This window comes from Antechinus flavipes, chromosome 6 (genome assembly GCF_016432865.1).
Source record: "Antechinus flavipes isolate AdamAnt ecotype Samford, QLD, Australia chromosome 6, AdamAnt_v2, whole genome shotgun sequence".
Taxonomy (NCBI): Eukaryota; Metazoa; Chordata; class Mammalia; order Dasyuromorphia; family Dasyuridae; genus Antechinus; species Antechinus flavipes.
The window spans coordinates 7809541-7828127 of record NC_067403.1 but is presented as its reverse complement, the minus strand read 5'-3'; the positions used below and the strand labels follow the sequence as shown (position 1 = coordinate 7828127).

General features: G+C 48.2%; 1 protein-coding gene across 5 annotated transcripts in view; it reads left to right on the top strand.

The window, feature by feature from the left end:
* The first annotated feature begins 605 nt into the window (after positions 1-605).
* PROM1 (prominin 1) overlaps positions 606-18587 on the top strand; it is a 132398-nt gene continuing 114416 nt past the window's right edge. For 2 of the 5 annotated variants that reach the window (XM_051964061.1, XM_051964060.1), the window contains exons 1-2: positions 606-966; positions 9291-9750. In XM_051964061.1, the coding sequence (XP_051820021.1) occupies positions 9528-9750 (223 nt within the window). In that variant the 5' untranslated portion in view covers positions 606-966; positions 9291-9527. Of the gene's footprint in view, positions 967-1817; positions 1952-9290; positions 9751-18587 lie in introns of those variants that run through there. The other 3 variants (XM_051964059.1, XM_051964057.1, XM_051964058.1) reach the window with 3 other exon arrangements.

The following is an 18587-nucleotide window of genomic DNA, read 5'->3' as shown; positions in this document are numbered from 1 at the left end:
AACTGGGGATCTCCATGCTTCGGGTTCACAAGCAAACTCCCATTTTGTCCTTTGCGAGGTTCAGCCTCTACCTGAAATATGTGTGAGAAAGGGGAGAAAGAGGCAGACAGAGACAGACAGAGAGACAGACGGACAGAGACACAGAGACGGAGAGATTGAGCACGACAGCCAGAGAAGCTGAAGCTGAGACGTTGTCTGCTCTCCACCTAGCTCTCCAACCCGACTCTGCAGTTGCAGGCATCCTTTCGGGGCCGGAGGTGGGGAGGACAAGGGAAGGGGGAGAAAAGATTCTCTTACAAATTTAAAACTCCGCAGCCTTTCGTACCCCCCCCCAGCCCCCGGGCCAATCCTAGGACTTAGGCTCGCTCTGAGGGCGCAACAGGTCCCCCAGTTTCTCGGTGGTTCCCAAGCTGCGAAGCTAAGTGACCTCCCCTCTCCCCTCCCCATTGAGGGGAAAGGGCGAAGGTGGGCGGCCTTGGGCCCAGCGGCTGGCCCGCGGGAAGGGCGAGCCTCCCAAAGTCGAAAAGCCCCCAGCCTCTGCCCATTGGGAGTCGGAGCCGGTTCCGCGCCCCCTGCACCGGCTGGTACGGGGGGGGGGGGGCGGGGACAGAGAGGTGCGGGAAGAGGAAGGGAGGGGAGGGTTCTCCGGAACCCCAGCCGGTGGTCCCCTGAAACTGGAGGCCAGTTCCGTGCCTCATAAATCATTCATGAGCCGGGGCTTCGAGGGCTGCAGAGCACGGAGCGAGTACGGGAGGCTGGTGTGTGTGCGGGCAGGGGGAGGAGGAGGAGGGAGGAGGGAAAGAGGAGGAGGAAGAGGAGGAGGTTGGGCTGCGGTAGCGGCAGCTGTGCTGGAGGGGAGCGGGAGTCCACGACGTGCCTTAGCCCGGCCGCAGCTGCAGCCCCAGAACTAGGTGCTAAGCTACGCAGGGGGGAGAGGGGAAAGCAGCTGCCAACAGCTGCCGGGAGGTGAGTACCCGCCCCGCGGGGGCCACTTCCAGGAGCTGGGAAATACCTGGGGAGAGGAGGAGGGCCCCGAACAGGGAATGCGGGGAGACCGCGGGCCCTTAGAAGCCATGGGGAGCGCCGGGATGGGAGGGAACCCCCAAAGCCGAGCTCCGGGGGGAGAGGTGTGCGGCGAGGGCTCCGGTGGGGCTGCGGCCACAGAGACACTTGACGTCGGGAGGTGGAGGCAGGAAGAGCGCGGGGCTAGAGCCCGGGCTGGGGGGAGGACGCCGGGAATCGGGGCTGGAAGGGGGGCGCGAACAGGGAGCAAACTTTTTTGACTTTTGCTGTAATTTTCCAGCGGCGCAGCTGGGGGTTTTCTCTTTGCAGTAGGGAGGGCTTGGGGGAAGAGACGTGAGAGTAAATCGGTCTGTGTTGGGGCTGAGTTGAAAAATAGGGGGGCAAGACTCGCCCCCGCCCCCCACCATGTTGTGACTTTATTGGAGGTCCTCTGGGACCGCGGGCTCGCCTTCTAGGAAGCTAAGCGTGGTAGCGAGAGCAGGTAGGGATGAGGGGGCGGAGGGCACGACGGGAGACGGGCTGGGTTAGAAGAACGCCGGCTCCATTGCTAAGGTGGAAGACGGGGCTCTCCTTCAGGAGCGCGATTCCCCGAGGAGCCCAGAGCGATCGTCCCTCCCGCCCGGCTTCCCCTCCGGGAAGCTTTGGGGATGGAGCGTTACCTAGTTTGCGGGAATGGAGCAGCAGAAACCACCAGACGGATCACAGGAGCTCCGTCCCCACCCCCCTTCCCTTCCCCTCCCTCTCTCTCCCCTCCCCTTCTCCCCACCTCTTTGCTCCCGCGGGATTCCGACCCAGAGCATCTTCCTGCTTGTCCCCGAGCGCTGAGCCCTCCAAGGCTGGGACCCGGACCCTGCCCTGGGGAGGAGAAAGGAAAAAGTGGAAGCTTTCGATTATCCGGCGTGGGCGGAAGCTCGGGCTCGGCGCACGGGTAGGGGGGGCGTGGGGTGTGGGAAGGGCTCCGGAGTTAGGGGATCCGGGCTCGGACCCGCGGCCAGTCCGAGCTCAGTCCCCGGCCGCCGGTCCCGGACAACAAAGGACAGACATGGAGAGAGGAGGAGCTTGGGTTGAGCCGGGAGTTTAGGCGCCTCGGACCACCCCCTCCCTCAAACCCTCCGAGTCTCGGCCGGTCCCGCTCCTGGGCAACCACACGGTGCGAGAGCCGTCCTGGGAGGGGGGCTCGGAATGCCGTTACCCTCCCCCCGCCCCCCGGCCGAAGAGCCTGCTGCCGCCAGGCTCCGCTCTTCCCTGGGCAAGTTCCAGTCAAGTTACTCCGGGTAACCCCGCGCGCCCCTCCCCTTAGCGGGTCGGTGCCGGAGGCTGGCCCCTCTCCCCGCACTCCTGGCCCGGGCTTCCTTCCTTTGAAATCGCCTTTGTATTCTACTGCTTTGGTGCACGGGAGCGGGGGGAGGGAGGAGGGAGGGAGAGGGGCGAGGACAGGGGGGAATATGGGGGAGGGGGCGGGAGGCCAGTGGAGAGCTGGTGGGTTCTGCGGGCCGCCTAGAGAATACTTAAAAAGAGAAAGGGGGTGGGGAGGACGCCCTCCTTCTCTGCTGGTGACAAGCGGTTGCTATAGGGAGAGCTTTGGGGCTGAATGGGGACCGGTCCCCGGCCTGAACGTTTCGGAGAGTCCTGTCGCCGAGCAGATACTGATGCTTTTTAAGGCTCCGAAGTGTCAGGGAGGGATTAGCAGGGGTTTTCTGTCCCTCCCCCCGACCTCGGAGCCCGAGTACGAGACTTGTAGTTCGACGTACGGAGAGGGGGATTGGGGGGTGGGGGGAGGAAGCAGGATTTACACGAGGCAGGGGCCTGGGGCTTGTAGGCTTTCTGGCTGGAAGGGCCCTTGGAGATCATCCAGCCCACCCGCCTCATTTTACAAATGAAAAACTCAAACCCAGCCAGTGTCTAAGATGACAAAGGTATCGACGACCTCAGCCAGGCTAGAAACTCAGACCTCAGATTTAGGTGCCAAGAGCCACGTTATGTTGGGTTTGGTTTTAAAGCTGGGATCTCTCCCATTTTAGGGGTGACAATCATACCCCTAGAGTTAGTTCTATACCCCAGACGCTGGGACTACCGGGAGGGTCATCCCTGGACCAATGAATGTAAGCTGCCTGGGAGTTCCTTTCTTGATCTACACGATGATCCCCCTTCTAGCTTCCAAATGCTGTGCTCAGCCCTCCCAAGCCCTCCCGGATTCGGGAGCCCTCCCGGATTCTGTTCTCTATCCCCCAAAGCCGGGCCAGAGAATTGGAATCGGGTCAAATAGCAAAGATAGAGATGGCTCGATGGGAAGGACCCTCACGTGGTCCGGGGAGCGGGGGGCTTCCGCTTGGCCCCCAGGGCAGATCCAGGAGCGATGGGTGGAAGTCCCAAAGAGGTGGCTTTAGCCTTAGTGTCAAGAAAGCACCTAGGGAACAGTTAGAGCTGTCCAAAAGAGGTATGGCTTCCCTCCGGAGCCAAAGCTTTCTCCTTCACCGGGACGCCCTCAAGTCCAAGCTACCTTATCTCCTGTCAGGGATGCTACAGTGCGAAATGCCTTTTGGGGATGAGTTGGATTAGTTGGCGGCGGGGGCTCCTTTGAACCGAAATGATGTGTGTCAATCTTGGGAGATCTGATGGTATTTGTGCCTCTTTCCTGTCAACGTAGAAATCTGGAACCATGAACTAGATGGATCATCCTTAGATAGGGGCCTTCAGAAGTTCCCAGAAATATCCTGCCCGAGGCAGGATAACATGAGATTGTCACTGGGGAAGGCCCAGAGCAGGCACAAAACTCTCCGCTCTAAAGCTCTAAAGACAAAACCCTAGTCTTGCTTTGAATCCAGTGTAGACCGTAATTTGAAGGTTTAGCTGTGCTCAGAGCGTTACTGAATGAACATTGCCCCCCTCCAAGTTCTTAATTTGATCTGGAAGATAAAATAAGACATGAGAATATTCCTGGGAAACAGGCTAGCCTTGGGCAGAACGGAAAAGGGGGTGACATAGCCTCTCCCTCTTCCCCGAGGGGTCTCTTCTCCCTCCTGAGGGGCAGCAGGAGAACCAGATTCAGGGCTTTGCTCTAGAGCTTAATTTTGGCCCTGGGCCACTGATTTTACTTAAACCTCAGCTCCGTCTTTGTAAAATGGAGTTCACATTAGCTGGCCATTGTCTCTTCCAGCTCCAGGTTAATGATTTTTAAACTTCCTCCATTGCAGCAGCACAGCTGTAAATCTGTTTACTCCAGGAGCCACTGTTGCCACCTTCCTCCCTCCTCCCACTCCCCACTGCTTTTGCCCAGAATTCAAAGGCCTGAAGCCTTTATGCTACTGAAACTAGGTTCCACTGAGTGAGTTTAGTTTTACTCCAGGAATCCTGTGTTTTGAAAGAATTGCTACCATTGGATGGTGGGGATACCTTTTCATTTAACTTATGATTTAGGAGAGTGTGGTACAGAAAACAAATGCGAAGAGACTAATGCTCAGTAAGTCTGGAAAGCCAGGTGGGCGTTGTTTATTTGGTTCCTTCTAAATTAAATATAAGATTAAACACAAGGACAGGCTTTGTGGCAACACCAAATCCTTTTTGAATTCATAGCATCTCCCTAAGGAGAGCTATAAGGTAGGTAACTTGGGGGGGGGGCACACTCCCCAGGTGATTCTATAAAGTGAGAGGACTTTTTGGGCAGGTGTTCCCAGGTAGTGCTATCAGATGGGTGCCCATGGAAGGGGGAGGCTCAAAAAGAGGGGAGAATTGTTCTGGCTGTTTTTGGAATGGGGCGCATGTGCTTCGTATTTTCTGTTGGGTTAAATGTAACCTCACCTATATTCAATGTTTGCTAACCTGGCTGTTTGCATAGGAGGTGAAGTCACCTTCTCACTGGGAAGACCCAAAACATAAACCGAGTTCTGATACTCCCCAGGGAAACCCCCGAGTGCGAGCGCACACCACAACATCATGTAATCAGAACCTCCAAAACCAGGGTCTTTGTGACCATCAGCTTTGGGAGTGAATTCCAAGTCATTATCCTGAGCCTCCCTTGGTTCTTTTATTTTCCTGAAACTGAACAGGTTGCACGACACCTGAGGTGTCTTTGCATCTGGTTTCTGGTGCCCTTCCACATCATGGCTTTTCTAATTGGGCAGGTCATGACTCGGATGACTTAGCATCCTAAAGCTCATTTTGTTTTCTGCCAGTTGCTGAAAATGAGGTAACGTTTACCTGCCAGCAAAGCCTATGGGTATTTTCTTCCACCCTGGGCCGATCCCACATTTATTAAACACTTACCAGGTTCTAGGCTCCTATTTTCAAAGTGCTTACCCCCTCTTGTGAGGAAGATGAGTACACAGAAAGAAAATCCAAAGTAATTGTGTAGGGTATTTGCCAGGATTAGTCCTGTGAAGGAGCTGAACTTTGAAGTAGGGATTCCACTAATCAGAGGAGAATTGAGTGTCTGGTCCAGATTTGGGGGGCTGAGGCAGCAGTGGAAGCCTGTAGATCTCGCTGAGTAGGCAAGTGACACGACCAGATTCGAGTTCTCGGAACTTTCCTTTGGCAACTTTGTGGAGAAAAGACTGGACCGGGAAAGGCTGGAGAAGGAAGCCCAGTTAGGAAACTGTAGCAAGCCTTGGTGAAGGCCATAACCTTGGGAGGTTGTACTACCAGAGGCAGTGTCCACAAAACATGGCAGTGATTTGAGGATTGAGAGGCTCATGATGGAAAGGCTGAAAGAATGAAGTTAGGAGAGGAGGGGGAAAGGTGAAGAGTTCTTTGGGAGCTTAGATGGACAAAGGAGTAAGTTGTGGCTCAGTATTCAGAGGACCTTTAATCCATAGAAAAAAGGGGGCATGTGGGAGAGGGGCAGGGTACAAGAGAGGGAGAGAGGAGGGGGTGAAAGGCAAGAGAAGTGCGTGCTGATGAGACATGAATGATGATCTACCGAGAGATCTAGGGGAAACTAGACACCCAGGAGAGGGAGGGGAGAGTCATGAAAACCTAGAAAAAAAGAGATTCGCTTAGGAGGAGGGGTATCCGAAATACTGTGTGCTGCTGAGAGATCCCAAAGCATGAGGACGGAAAGCCACGCTCTGCCAAGTAAGAGATCACTGGAAACCACAGAGGAAATGGTTTTAGCTGACTGAATTGGGAATCCAGAGAGTAAGAAGTGAGAGGGAGTTGAGAATGCTCAGGCAGAAAGCGTAGATGTCTTTTATGGAAGACAGGTTTTGGAAGAAAGATGTGGATGAAATGGACCATGCTGTAAATTTAAGGGAACTATATTCTCTTCCTTTGAAATATCTCCCCAGAAATAGTAACTCTGAGGTCAAAGAAGTGGACCCCATGGGGAAGTGTTGATTCTATTTCAAAAGAGAGCTCCCACTTGGATAGGGTGATGGGATTAACTAAAGACCTCCCACCTCCCAAGATAATCTGATGACAGGACCAATAGGGACAGTAATGGTGACTCATGCTCCTAATCCCTAAATCACCTCACAGTTTGTCTCTTCTCTACCTCTGAAATAAGGAATATCGCTGAGCAACCTGACTGCCTAAAGCTGTGTCATTTCAGTCATTTTCAGTGATTCCAACTCTTCATGACCTCAGTTGAGGTTTTCTTGGCAGGTACTAGAATGGTTTGCCATTTCCTTCCCCAGATCATTTAATAGATAAGAAAACTGAGATAAACAGGGTTAAATGGCTCGCCCAAGGTCACATAGTTATTGTGTTCAAAGCCAGATTTTAACTCGGGAAGATGTCTTTCTGACCCCAGGTCCTGCCTTAAGCCTATGTAACATCCAAAATGTATGTTCTTCAGCAGAGTTGGCTAGCCATCTACCAACTGTTCATTAGTTTATGCTAATTAAACTTTTTTATCTTTTAGCCTTGCTTTTAGATTTATTGAACACCAATCAAAAGGGCCTAGGTAGGAGCAATAACTCCAGGGCAAACTTTAGGATTTCTCAGCTGAAGAATATTGAAGGAATAGGGAATTCAAAGGAAAGTTCCCCCCTTCCCCTCCAAGCATGGAGATCTAGGAATATTTGGAAGCAATTTGAAAGAGTGTAGATGAGGATTCAGTGAATAATGGGAGATTAAAAATCAGAGGAAGGGGATGTTCCAAAGGGTCCTTAGGCAGAAAAGGATCAAAAGCACCTCTAAATGAACTGCTAGTGGTCCAGAAAAGGACTACCTCTTCCTCTATAAGAGGAACAGAGGGAGAGGGAAAGTGTGTGAGTAGGGGGGTGAAGGGATTTAAAATATAAAATTGGAGAATAAATGGAGCTTTCAACAGATGGCCTCATTTTTTACAGTGAAGTGTAAGATGAAATCCTTTGCAGAGAGAAAGAATGATTTGGATATTTGGGGAAGAGGGAGAAAAGGTGAGAACTACCTCTGAGATTCGTGTGACTGAATCAATCATGGAAAAATAAAAACATCATGTACCACTGAGATCAGATAACAAATTTGTAGTGGATGGATCTGGTTAGCACTCTGACTTCTGGGAAGAGAAGCAGAAAAGGTGTATAACAGGGGGCAATATTCCAGATTTAGGATTTTAAAAAGTTTAAATAGACTGAGTTCAAGATTTTGAAGGTGAGGCTGGAGCAGGGATGATGGCTTGGGAAAACCAGGCTAGAGTTGGACTAACTGGAAGGTGGGGTATGACCTGAGAGTAAAAGATGGAAGGACAAGAAATCCTAGTCAGAGAAAGACAGTTTACTCATGGATTGTGAAGATGTGAGCACATAGGACCAGATCAAAGAAATGAACATCTCTGTATGCGATGGGTCTAGGGAAGATATAACTCGTGGAACTTAAAGATGATAAGCTAGGGAAGGAGAAGCTTTGATTGGAGAGGGTAACAATGTAAGTTGATGCTCCCAAGTGTAAAGACTGAGGCAGAGAGGAAGAGGAAGGGGAAAGTATAGAAGTGACAGGGAATGATGGGAAAAATGCTTCTAATCAGGGGGAGTGAAGACTCAGGTATAAAATGAGAATCATTGGACCTTCCCTTCAAACTACTCTCAGATACAGCAACTGTAGAATACTGGCTCTGCCACTTGTATGAATCGTAGCCTCAGTTTCCCTCATCCACAAATTGATGGGGATACTAGATAATCTCTGAGATCCCCTTCAGCTCTAAAATCCAGGAGATAAACATTTGAATGGCTTTAACTAGGCTTAATATCAAATGTGACATTGTATGAAAGCCAGATTTCCCCATAATAATTAGGGCATTTCAATGGAAAAAAGATTAGAAAAGCAATTGCTAAATAATAAATTCTAATTATGTCTTACTTTTTTGTGTGTGCCCTATATTTTCTTCCTTTCTTTCTTTTAAATGGCTATGAGGCCTCAGAAACCTGAACAGCCTAAGCAGTTCTGGACCCCTGAGAGCCAACCCCTCATTCGACCTGCATGGTTCCCTGGGAAATAGAATATAGATAAAAGGTAGATTTGGAAACTGCCAGGTAGGAACAACGGGCAGCACTTACCTGCTCTCTGGGAGAAATCAAGTAGACCTTCTGCTGCAGCAAGGGACCCTTCTGAATCCTGGGAGAAAAGCATGGCCAGAGCATATTGTCTGACTTCTTAACGTTCCCAGAATAGACTCCCGGAATGTCAGAGGCAGAGCTGGAAGGAGCTTTAGAGATCATCCTACATTTTACAGATGAAGGATCTTTAAGGATCTGAGTCCTCCCCTCCACCTCCCTTTTCTCATCAGCACTACAAACTCCTGTCTGATTTCTAACTTCAACGTGCCCTGATTCTGACAGGGAGCCCAGACGTTTATTAAGTGCTTTTGGGTGCCAGGTGCCGTGCTAAGTGCTGGGGATTCAAGCAATCCAGCCAAGCCTTATCTACCAGGAGCTTAGATTCTAATGGGAAAACCATTATTGCAGAGTGCAGCTTGGGGAGTGAAAGGAAGGTTTGGTTCTGAAGTAGAAGCTTCTCTCTCTCTCAGATAAAGCATCTTAGAGCCAAGGTCCAGCCCTTTCTTCCACACTCACCCAAGGTCTGGGGGAGCTCTCCAGAGTCACTTAGTTCTGGACTTTGTTTCCTCATTTGTAAATCCAGGTCCCCTATCTCTAGGAATTGTTTTGAAGGTTCTCTGTAAATCACCTGACCAACTAAAGCCTTTGGAAATGGAAGCTATTGTTATGCATGTTTACCTGAATCAGACTAAGCTTTCCCGTAACTTAGGTGGGAACCTCTCCCTTCCTAGTGGAGAGCCTCCCAAGGGGAGGATGTGGGTATTAAGCTTTTTTTTTTCCTTATCTCTTTGCCAGGGTTGGTGTCCTTCTCACTCCTAGGAAAGACCTCCTCCATCAGCTCCGAGCACATGCCCACTTAATCCGGGGAGGAGGAGGAGCAGCCGTCTGGGAAGCCTGATGAACACACCTGCCCATGTCACTGGTCTGCTTCACAGAAACCCGGCTCGCCACCTGCCAGAAACACTTCCCAGCTTCAGAAGCAGAAGCGAGCCCCCCCAATCCCTCCTCATGTTTTCTGAATCTTGTTAAACTATGGCTCTCGTCCTCTGTTTACCGCTGCTGCTGGCGCTGCTCGGAGGGCCCGTTTCGGAGGGGCAGGCTGTGCCCCGGGACACCTCGGGAACTCTGGACTTGGGGTACCTCCCTGCTGGGAACTATGAGACTAACGTACATGTCGATTCGGGGCCCATCGAAATTTTGTTCCGAGTTGTCCGAGCCTTCCTTTTTGTGGTGCAGCCCAACCCTTTCCCTGAAGGTAAGTGACTCCCCCTTTTCATCTTCCCCCTCCCCCCCACCCCAGTCAGGAGTCTAGGAGAACTAGTTCCGGCGGGATGGACAAAAGCAATATGAGTTGAAATGGGTTAAGTGTTTTAGACCACAAGACATAGAGAAGCAGGATGTCAAACTCAGGATGGGGGCTTTTGTACTTGGGGGAGGGGGGTTCTTTGGCTTACTGTTAGGGAGTAAATTTATTTGGGGGTGTACGTGTAGAAACTCAAGTGTGGAAAAGAGTATTCATTCATTTTAATTAAAGATGAACTCCATAATGTTGTGGCCCTGGCGGTTAAAATTTAACTCCATGGATCAAGTATTAGACTTTGCTTTGGGCAAGGGGAGTCCGGGCTAAGCTTGTTTAGTCGCTCAAGTGTTAAATGGGATGCATGTCCATATGAGTTGTAAACAGTCTGGACTGTGGGGGAAGGGGATGATCTGGCTAACTGGGGGCATTTGTACTTCATTTGTGCACATATTAGCTGTATCATGTTGGGTCCATCTTCTTAATCCTATCCTCTTAAAGTAGTTTATGTTTATATTTGTGGGAATGAGATTATAAATTTAAAATGGCCAATGAGAAGTATGTTAGGTTGGGTATGGAATTTGCAAATAAAATTGCTTTTATTTTTAGATTACCTATCCATTTCCATTGAACTTAAAAGTTTCCTTATAGTCATAATATGCTTTATTTTTTAAAGCAGTTTCCTCTTCATTTGAGGAGTTGCCATACTATTTGGACTATTTTGAGGGGTAGTCATTGATGTGTGTTTTGAAAAGCCTTTTCATTAAATTAGCAGGAATTCCCATTTCAAAAATTAGATAAAACAAGTCAGTCACTTGTCTTAAAAATGTGAGTGTATACATATACACTTAGTAAACTATTATTTGATGTTCTTTTTATGGAAAAATTATGATTTTCTTAACTGAAACTCCACTCTCCCCCTCCCCCCTTTTAATTTACAAACTTCTCTGCTACTCTGACCTGGCACTGGAACTATATAAATATATACAGAAAGAGAAAAAACTGACAGACAGAGAGAGACAGAGACAGAGACAAAGAGAGACAGGAAGAAACAGAGAGAAACAGTGAGAGACAGACAGACTGAGGAAAGAGAGAAAGAGAGAGAGAGAGAGAGAGAGAGAGAGAGAGAGAGAGAGAGAGAGAGAGAGAGAGAGAGAGAGAATATGAATGAGAAATAAACAAAATTTGTCATAATTCCATGCTCCAGGGGTAGGTAGTGTATATGTTGAGATATCTAGCCACTGGGACAATGAAGTGAAAGTTGTTCACTCACTTGTTCAAGATTTAGAGTTCTAGGAAAAAGGATCACTTTGAACACAGTGTCTATTTCTAATTAAAGAAAATGGAGATAACAATTCAGACGTTTATGTTACTACATTAATATTCAAATACAACACTATAATCATCAGAAGAAAAGGAAAACAAATTATGAATAAGAAAAGAAGTTTATGCATAATAAACACTATGTACTAACAAGTTATTTCTGAATAGTTTCCAGTTTCTTGAGGGTTTTTTTTTTTCTTAAGTGTGAATATTGTAGATTAAGAAACTGTAGCTCTATGTGGTCTCTGTAATTTCTATCTCTTTCTTGAGGGGAAAATAAAGATGCTGAGAATTTGCTAATGGAGAACAATGCATTTACTTTATTTGAACTTTGTAGAGCTCCCTCCCCTCCCCCCAAGAATTGGTTCCTGTGTAGTATTCTTAGGCATATCATGTAATTAGCTAATCCCATAATCTTTCTTTCCATATGTTGTTCCATTTTACTGTCTCTGTTTTTAATGGGAAGGCTACTTCGTAATTTGTTTTTCAAGAGCGAACTGATTTTTAGTTTTCAATGCATGTGATAAAGCTAGAAGGCAGCTTTTGGCAGCCCATAAAGCTTTAGATGCACTCTGGAGTGTATATAACTCAAGTCTGCTGTTAATTAGACTGGGGCTTCAGAAGAACTTCAGTCTGAATATAATCTCTGAGCTTTGGCCCAGTTTATTTCTTAATCTTCATCGATATTTTTGTCTTCCAGTTTCAAAAAAAAGAAGTCCCAAATGTTTTAGCATCAAGCTGGAAGACTGAAGGAAAAAACATTGCTTAGATTGTGTCAAATAACCTGTTGTTGAAAGGGTGACCACTTAACCAACTTGTTTCCCTGACCCATTTTTTTTAATAAGTTTGATTGTTTTTATATGTAATATTCACCAAGTACACCACACTTTAAAGGACAGACGGGAGAGAGAGATTTTACCTCCTGGAGTCCTGTAATAAAGAAAGGGCTGCATAACTGGATAAAATGCTCAGTAAGCTTCAGTAGCTCACTATTACCTCTGGTATAAAATGCCCACTCTCTTATCTGGTATTTTAAGCACAGTCTCTCTCCAGCCTCTCTATACTATGACATATCTTCCCATTCCCAGAGATCTTCCCATCTTTCCAGCTCTACTGATCTAGCTACCCCTGGTCCACAGACTTTGTCCCTTGCCTTTGTGTGCTCGGGCTGTCCCCCCTTCCCCCAATACATTTTGGGATGTATTCCTCTTCTCTGCCATTTTGGAACGGCCTTCTCCCCACCTGTAGAGTCCCATCTCACTGAAATCACACTATTTTCTATTTGCTTCATCGTCCGTATGTTAGTTGGCTCTTGGAGAGTAAGAACTTTTTCACTTTTTCCGCGTATTCTCAGTGCCTGGACTTGGTGTCTGGGATATAGGGGAATATTGTTCTTTGTCCCTCTTTCTCAAAGACTATGACATCAGAGAAGTGACGTCCAAGGGAGGGGGGCTGGGCAAGGTCACTGGTCTCACTTTCCCCTCCAGAGCCATCTGGGTCCAGTGGCCAGAGAGAGATCAGGATGATGGGGATGGTCCTGGATGCAGTGGGAGATCTCTGCTTTTTGGGGGGGAAGAGAGGGAAGCTAGGGAAAGGATGAGTGGGGAGAATAAAGGAAGGCTCCTTAGAGGTGGGTAAGTGGGTTAACTAATACTTAAGTAGTGAGTCTGAAAGACTGGTTCAAATCTTGCCACTGTTACTAGTTGTGATTATGGACAAATCATTTCGATTGCTCCTTATCTGTGAGATGGAGATACTAATGCTTGGAGCGCCTACCTCCTAGGGTTGCTGTGGTACTTAAATGAGATAATATATTAATAATAATAATAATAATAATAATCACTAGCAATTATAGTATTCAAAGGTTTTCAAATATGGGAAAATTGAAGGGGAGCTCAAAGTCCTTGTTCATAGTCACATAAGTAGGAAGTTGATGAAGCTGGATTGAAGTTCAGGTCTTCCTAACTCAAAGCCCAGGGCCCTAACTCCGGCACCGGCTAGTTAGAGGTTAATGAGGCTGTAGTTCAGTTATTGCCTTGGAAGAGTTCCCCAGGAAGACAAGTCGTGTTCCCAGCCTCATGAATCCAAGTCTCTGAGGCAGACGCTTTACCCCCTGGGCTGCGCTCACAGCTTTCTGAGGCTTTGAGAATTTGGCAGAACCTGCCTAGGGGGAGGGCTTGTCTTCTCTGGGAGTTCCCCATGCCAATCAATCCTCAAGTCTAGTCTAAAACACTCAGAGGTCAAGTTGGAGCCACTGTGTACGGTTCTTCAAGTTTTTGTCAAGTGCTTTGCAAACACTCGGTGCCAGAGGCCCACGGCTCGAGAGATGCTAAGGATCTGGTACCAAAAAGCCCAGACTGACACTCGGGTTCGGACCAGAGCCCGAGAAGCTTTGCTTGGAGACCCCCGATGAGGGCGGAGACCCCCGGCTCCCCGGGCGGCCTGGGCACTTTCTGGACCGCTGTGCTTGTTGGAAAGCAGAAACAGGGAGGTGATCACGGCTCTCACCTGGGGCGTTGAGCTCATGTCCTAGTTGGTGGGAGGGACTGATAAAGCACAGCTGGGGGTGGGGGCAGCTTGCTTTGCTCCTCTGTTTGTGTGGGGTCCCATGGCCTTTGGGAGGCGGACTCGGGGACGTGAGACTGTGTGCAAGTAACTGAAGGGCCCCCTGGGGAACAGGGGCTGCTCTGGGTCAGTTTGGCCCCGCTGGGGTCAGAGGCAGAACGTGGAGCAACAGGGAAGTTGCAGAGAGGCAAGTGTAAGCCCAGGGCTGCCCTGGCCCCCCTCCTCGGAGGCAGCAGCAGGAGCCGGGGGCCATGGTGGAGATTTCTTCCCTGTCTGACTCGGTTTGGACAGAGCGGGCGGCCAGTCCCTCCGGCTCTCAGACCCCACTGAGGTTTCCCTGCCCTCAAACCTAACGCTGTGGCTCCTGTTCTCCCCAGGATGCCCCAAAGCCTCGTTCCGCTTCCCCAAGAACATCTCGTGGGGGCTTGGATGTGACCATGACCTTCTTAAGCCATTTCCTCCCACGGGTTAAACATCACCAGCCCTTTCCCTCGGCCTCCGTGTTGTCTGGGTCCCATCTAGATTAACGGACTCCTCAGGCCCCAGTGCCCAGACCTGGACTGCAGAGAGGCGAGTGGGCAGGGGCAGAGGGAGTCGGCTCCTTGTCTCTGGAAGCCCCGCGTTTCCTAATGCAGGCCACTGACTCATGGCGGGCTTGGGGTCCATCACAGCCCAGGTTCCCCCAGTAAACTGCTTGCTGCTGACCATCCTCCTCCCTCACGCTGCCCTTAGGGAACTGACGTTTGACCCCAAGTTAAAGACTTTAGCAAGAGAGGAAACGATTCTGGACTTGACCCGAATGAGAGTCTGCGGCCCAGGGGCAGAATCCCGACTTTCTGTTCTAGGTCCGCAGACTCCCAATCCAGGGCTTCTCCTGGCGGGGATGTTCCCTCGGCCGGACAGTGAGTTACTGTGGCAACGGGGCGACTATTTACACAGCAACAGCCTGTTCCGCACAAGACAATCTGGACAGCCGCCATGCTATCCGATGAGGTGCCGGGGAAGGAGTCTGTAAGCCATGACTCCAACTAACTGTGTCTCTTACTTGCCTCCTCCAGTTCTACATCATCGAGTCCTTGGGATTGTATTTTATAGATTTAAAAATATGGTCTTCTCCATAAATACTAAGCATTACTGCCTGGCCGGTACTACGGAGAGTGGGGCTGTGGGGATACAACGCGGCCCCTGAGCTTCCCCTCCTCCCTACGCCGGCAGCGTCCAGCCCTGGCTCCACTGCAGCCGTGGCTACTGGTCCCTCTCCCCTCACCCTGCCCTCCACAGCTGTCTGCTGTAGGGACAGATGCAGTCTAAGGGAGGGCGGGGAAGCAGCAGCTGCAAGAGAGGCCAGACAAGGCTGAGGGCTCTCATGCTCTCTGGGGGCCTCCCAGGGCTGGCCAGCTGCGGGGCTGAGGCAGAAGCAGGCTGAGGATGAGGAAGAGGAGGTTAAACTCGTCAGAGAACGAGCCGCTCTGTGTCTTTAACCTCGGTCTGCCTTGGTTTCCCCAGCGACAGTATGGAGGTAATAACAGCATCCGTATCCCAGGGTCGGTGCGAAGATCAGAAGAGGAAATGTTTGCAGAGAGGTTAGCAAAGAGCCTGGCACTAGTCATTGCTATATAAACAAGAGGTACAAGGAGGATGATGGGGATGGACAATGATGGAGGCCGAAAATAGGAGCTGGAAAATCAGGGGGAGGGATTTGGGGTCTCGATTAGCTCTTGAGCCGACTCCTCACCATTTGGTTTGTGGAGAAAAAGAGTAGAATATTGAAGCTTCGTACCCTAAACAGATTTCCGTGCTCCCTGTGGGCCATGGATCACTGGGCTAAGCCATTTAAGAACTTTCTCTAAGATTCTGGCTAAAAGTGGCTGCTGAACTAGTCTGAGCTGTTTCTAAGCCTCCTGGAGCTCCTGGGGAACAAATGGGACTGTGGAGGCACTCGAGTGGCCTGGAAGATCTCTTAAGGTGACCTCTGGTGCTGCTAGTTATCCAGCGCCCTCTTGCAAAGAAGGACTGGGTCATTCCCTTCTGAGACCCGTCAGAAAACCACCCTCCCCTTGTAGTCAGCTGGGGACCAGTTAGACAAAGATTAGATCTTGGGGAGAACAGCTCTGGCTTCTTAGGACTCAGTTCCGAGAAAAATAAGAAAAAAAAATGCTCCTCAAAAACTGACTTATAAAAAAGAGTTTGGAATCGAAGCAGTGCCTCCAGAATTGTTAGAGATCTTCCTTTCCCTGAAGGCTTGTCGAGGAAAGAGAGGGAGGGAAGGGAGAGAGAGAAAACACTTAATTAGCATTGAATGTGCTAAGTGCTGGGGTAGAAATGCAAAGCTTTAACAATCCCTGCCCTCAGGGAGTTTACTTTCTAACCTGGGAAGTCCCCACTTAGGGGAAGTGACCTTGCTGGATAAAGTGAAAGGAAATTCACCCGAGGCCAGACTGGAGATGGGCCAAAGATAAGATGGTGGCCAGAGGGGCCAACCCTGGGTCTGACCCTGATGGTCATTGAATGCTTATTGAGGTCAAACTCCAAAGCTTAATGATGTAATAGACCCACCTAACTTTTTTCCTCAAGAATTCCTTTAATGATTCTCCAGTCGATTTATATTTTCAATCTCATTCCATCTATTTTGGGGGAAGAGATGCAGTTAAGCTTAAGAAATGGAGCCGTGAGTATATGGAGGGAAGCCCAATGGAGCAAATTGTGAGATAAATTATTTAAAGGCTCTTACTAAACACACACACACAAGTTGTAGTGGAGTGAAAAGACCATGAAATTTCGACTTTGGGGATATGATTTTGTTCTCTGTCTATGAGACACATGAGCTCACTTAACTTCATTGGGCCTCCATCCTCCTAAAGATGAATTCAATTTCTAAGGTTATTTCAAGCTATCTAAATGCTACCATCCCATGGCTTAGAATACAGATGCCTTGTTAACCATTTCTCCAACTCCTTACCTTGCAACAACTCCCCTGTTAATGCCTTCTGATATGACTTTTATTATTGCAACTTCTAATTCACAAGGATGATACCGAACACAATGAGATTCCTCCTATTTCTATCCTTAACCAATCAGTGGCTACTTAACGTCATGAGAGAAGCTTTTGTCAACCATTCATTATTTTTCTCTTTGGGAGGGGAAGAAACCCTCAAAATTGTCTTTCCGAACATCTAAACACTACTTTTCTCCAAGGGTTCAAATCGTGCTTTCTCACACTTTCAACAAAAAGGAGAAAGAAATGTTCTCAAAGACACTGCTGCAGGTCACTTTTCCTCCCTAAATACTGTGGATGTGGAAAATGTCTACTTTTCAGTCTGGTTTTATAGCTCCATAAATGAGATAACTGCCCTGTAGTGATCTCGTGGGAGATGACTTACTCGTCTCACTTATTCTGCTGAGCTGCAAAAGTCCAACACAGATAAATGTGAAGATCTGTTGTGATTATTAAGGATGTGCCTATGTGGATATTAAAGCACAATCCACTTCTTCATGCAGTCTATTGGGTGTTTTATAAACTGGTAAATCAAAATGGGCAAGCCTCAATGAAACCATTTATAGTTACTCTTATACAACCAACTTATTCACATAATTCAGGGATGAAGTCTTTTATTTTGCCAGAATTAGCCAGATAGTAGGTTTGTTTAGCTTGATTGCTATTTGGATCTCCTTTAAATTAGATGGATGCGGGACTGAACTCTCCATTATTTTTCCTAATCCCTCTGTGCCCTTTTCTTTTTCCTCCCATCTTTCTCACCGAAATTTCCTGTTTTAGTCCTTTACGCCACCATTCTTCCAAGCTTGAAGCCTCGGGAGCTATTTTCTATTCCTCCCCACCCCTGATTGACCTTGAACCAGTCACTGAGTCCTATAAATTCCCACTTCCAAAAATGCCTCCTTGTACTTGGACCATATGATCTAAATTCTTTAGGGAACGATCAACCTGCTGTTTTGATTTTTGTCTCATGAATCCAGAATTGCTTAATTCAAACTGGAGGTAGTTTGATCTTGAGGAAAGAAGATAATGACTTCACAGGGTTAGATCTTTAAGTGTTAGAAGGATTTCCATGGACAAGGGGGGGAGTATTTGTTCATTGGGGCCGTGAAGGATAGGAGGAGGAGGAATGTATGGACACTGGATCAGACCAAATCTAGACTTGGTGTGGAAAAGCCTCCTAACAATTGGGATTCCATCCCTAAGTAGAATGGGCTGCTCTGGGAAATACTGGGTTCTTACTGGAAGCCTTCAAGATTCCTTTTTGGATATGGATGGGACAAGATGTTCATGGTAATTCAACCCCTGGAAAATTCTGTAATTTGTGGGTAGCTAGATGATAAAAATGGATAGTTGGTCATTTGAAATGGTAAAAATACTTAAATTTTGCTTTCTTTGAAAAAAATCAATGCACAAGTGAAATGTATATTTCCACAATAATAATAGTTGATGTTTTTGAAGTGCTAATTATCAGCCGAGCATTCTACTAAGTACTTTACAAACATTTTCTTATTGGATCCACACAACTCTGAGAGGTAGATAGTCTTTTTGAAGCTGGACTTTCTTGTTCAAAAACCAATTATGGAGACTCCTTCTGCTGATATAGACTGTAAGGCAGGGACAATTTCACTTCTTTATCTCTATTATCCAGTATAGGGCTGGAAAATGTTAAACGCTTAACAAGCTTTGTTAATTGGCTGCCTGAAATTTATGGTCAGGAAAAATTGATAAGTGACTTGCCTAGGGTCACATAACCGTGTGTCAAAGATGGGATGTAAGGGACCCCTGGGCCACCCCCTCCCCAGCTGCATCCTTAGGATTTCTGCACCTTTCTCCTCCCTGTAAATGAATTATCTTTTATTTGTTGCTTCTAATTAGAGTGTGGGTCCCTTCAAAGCCAGGACTCTCCACC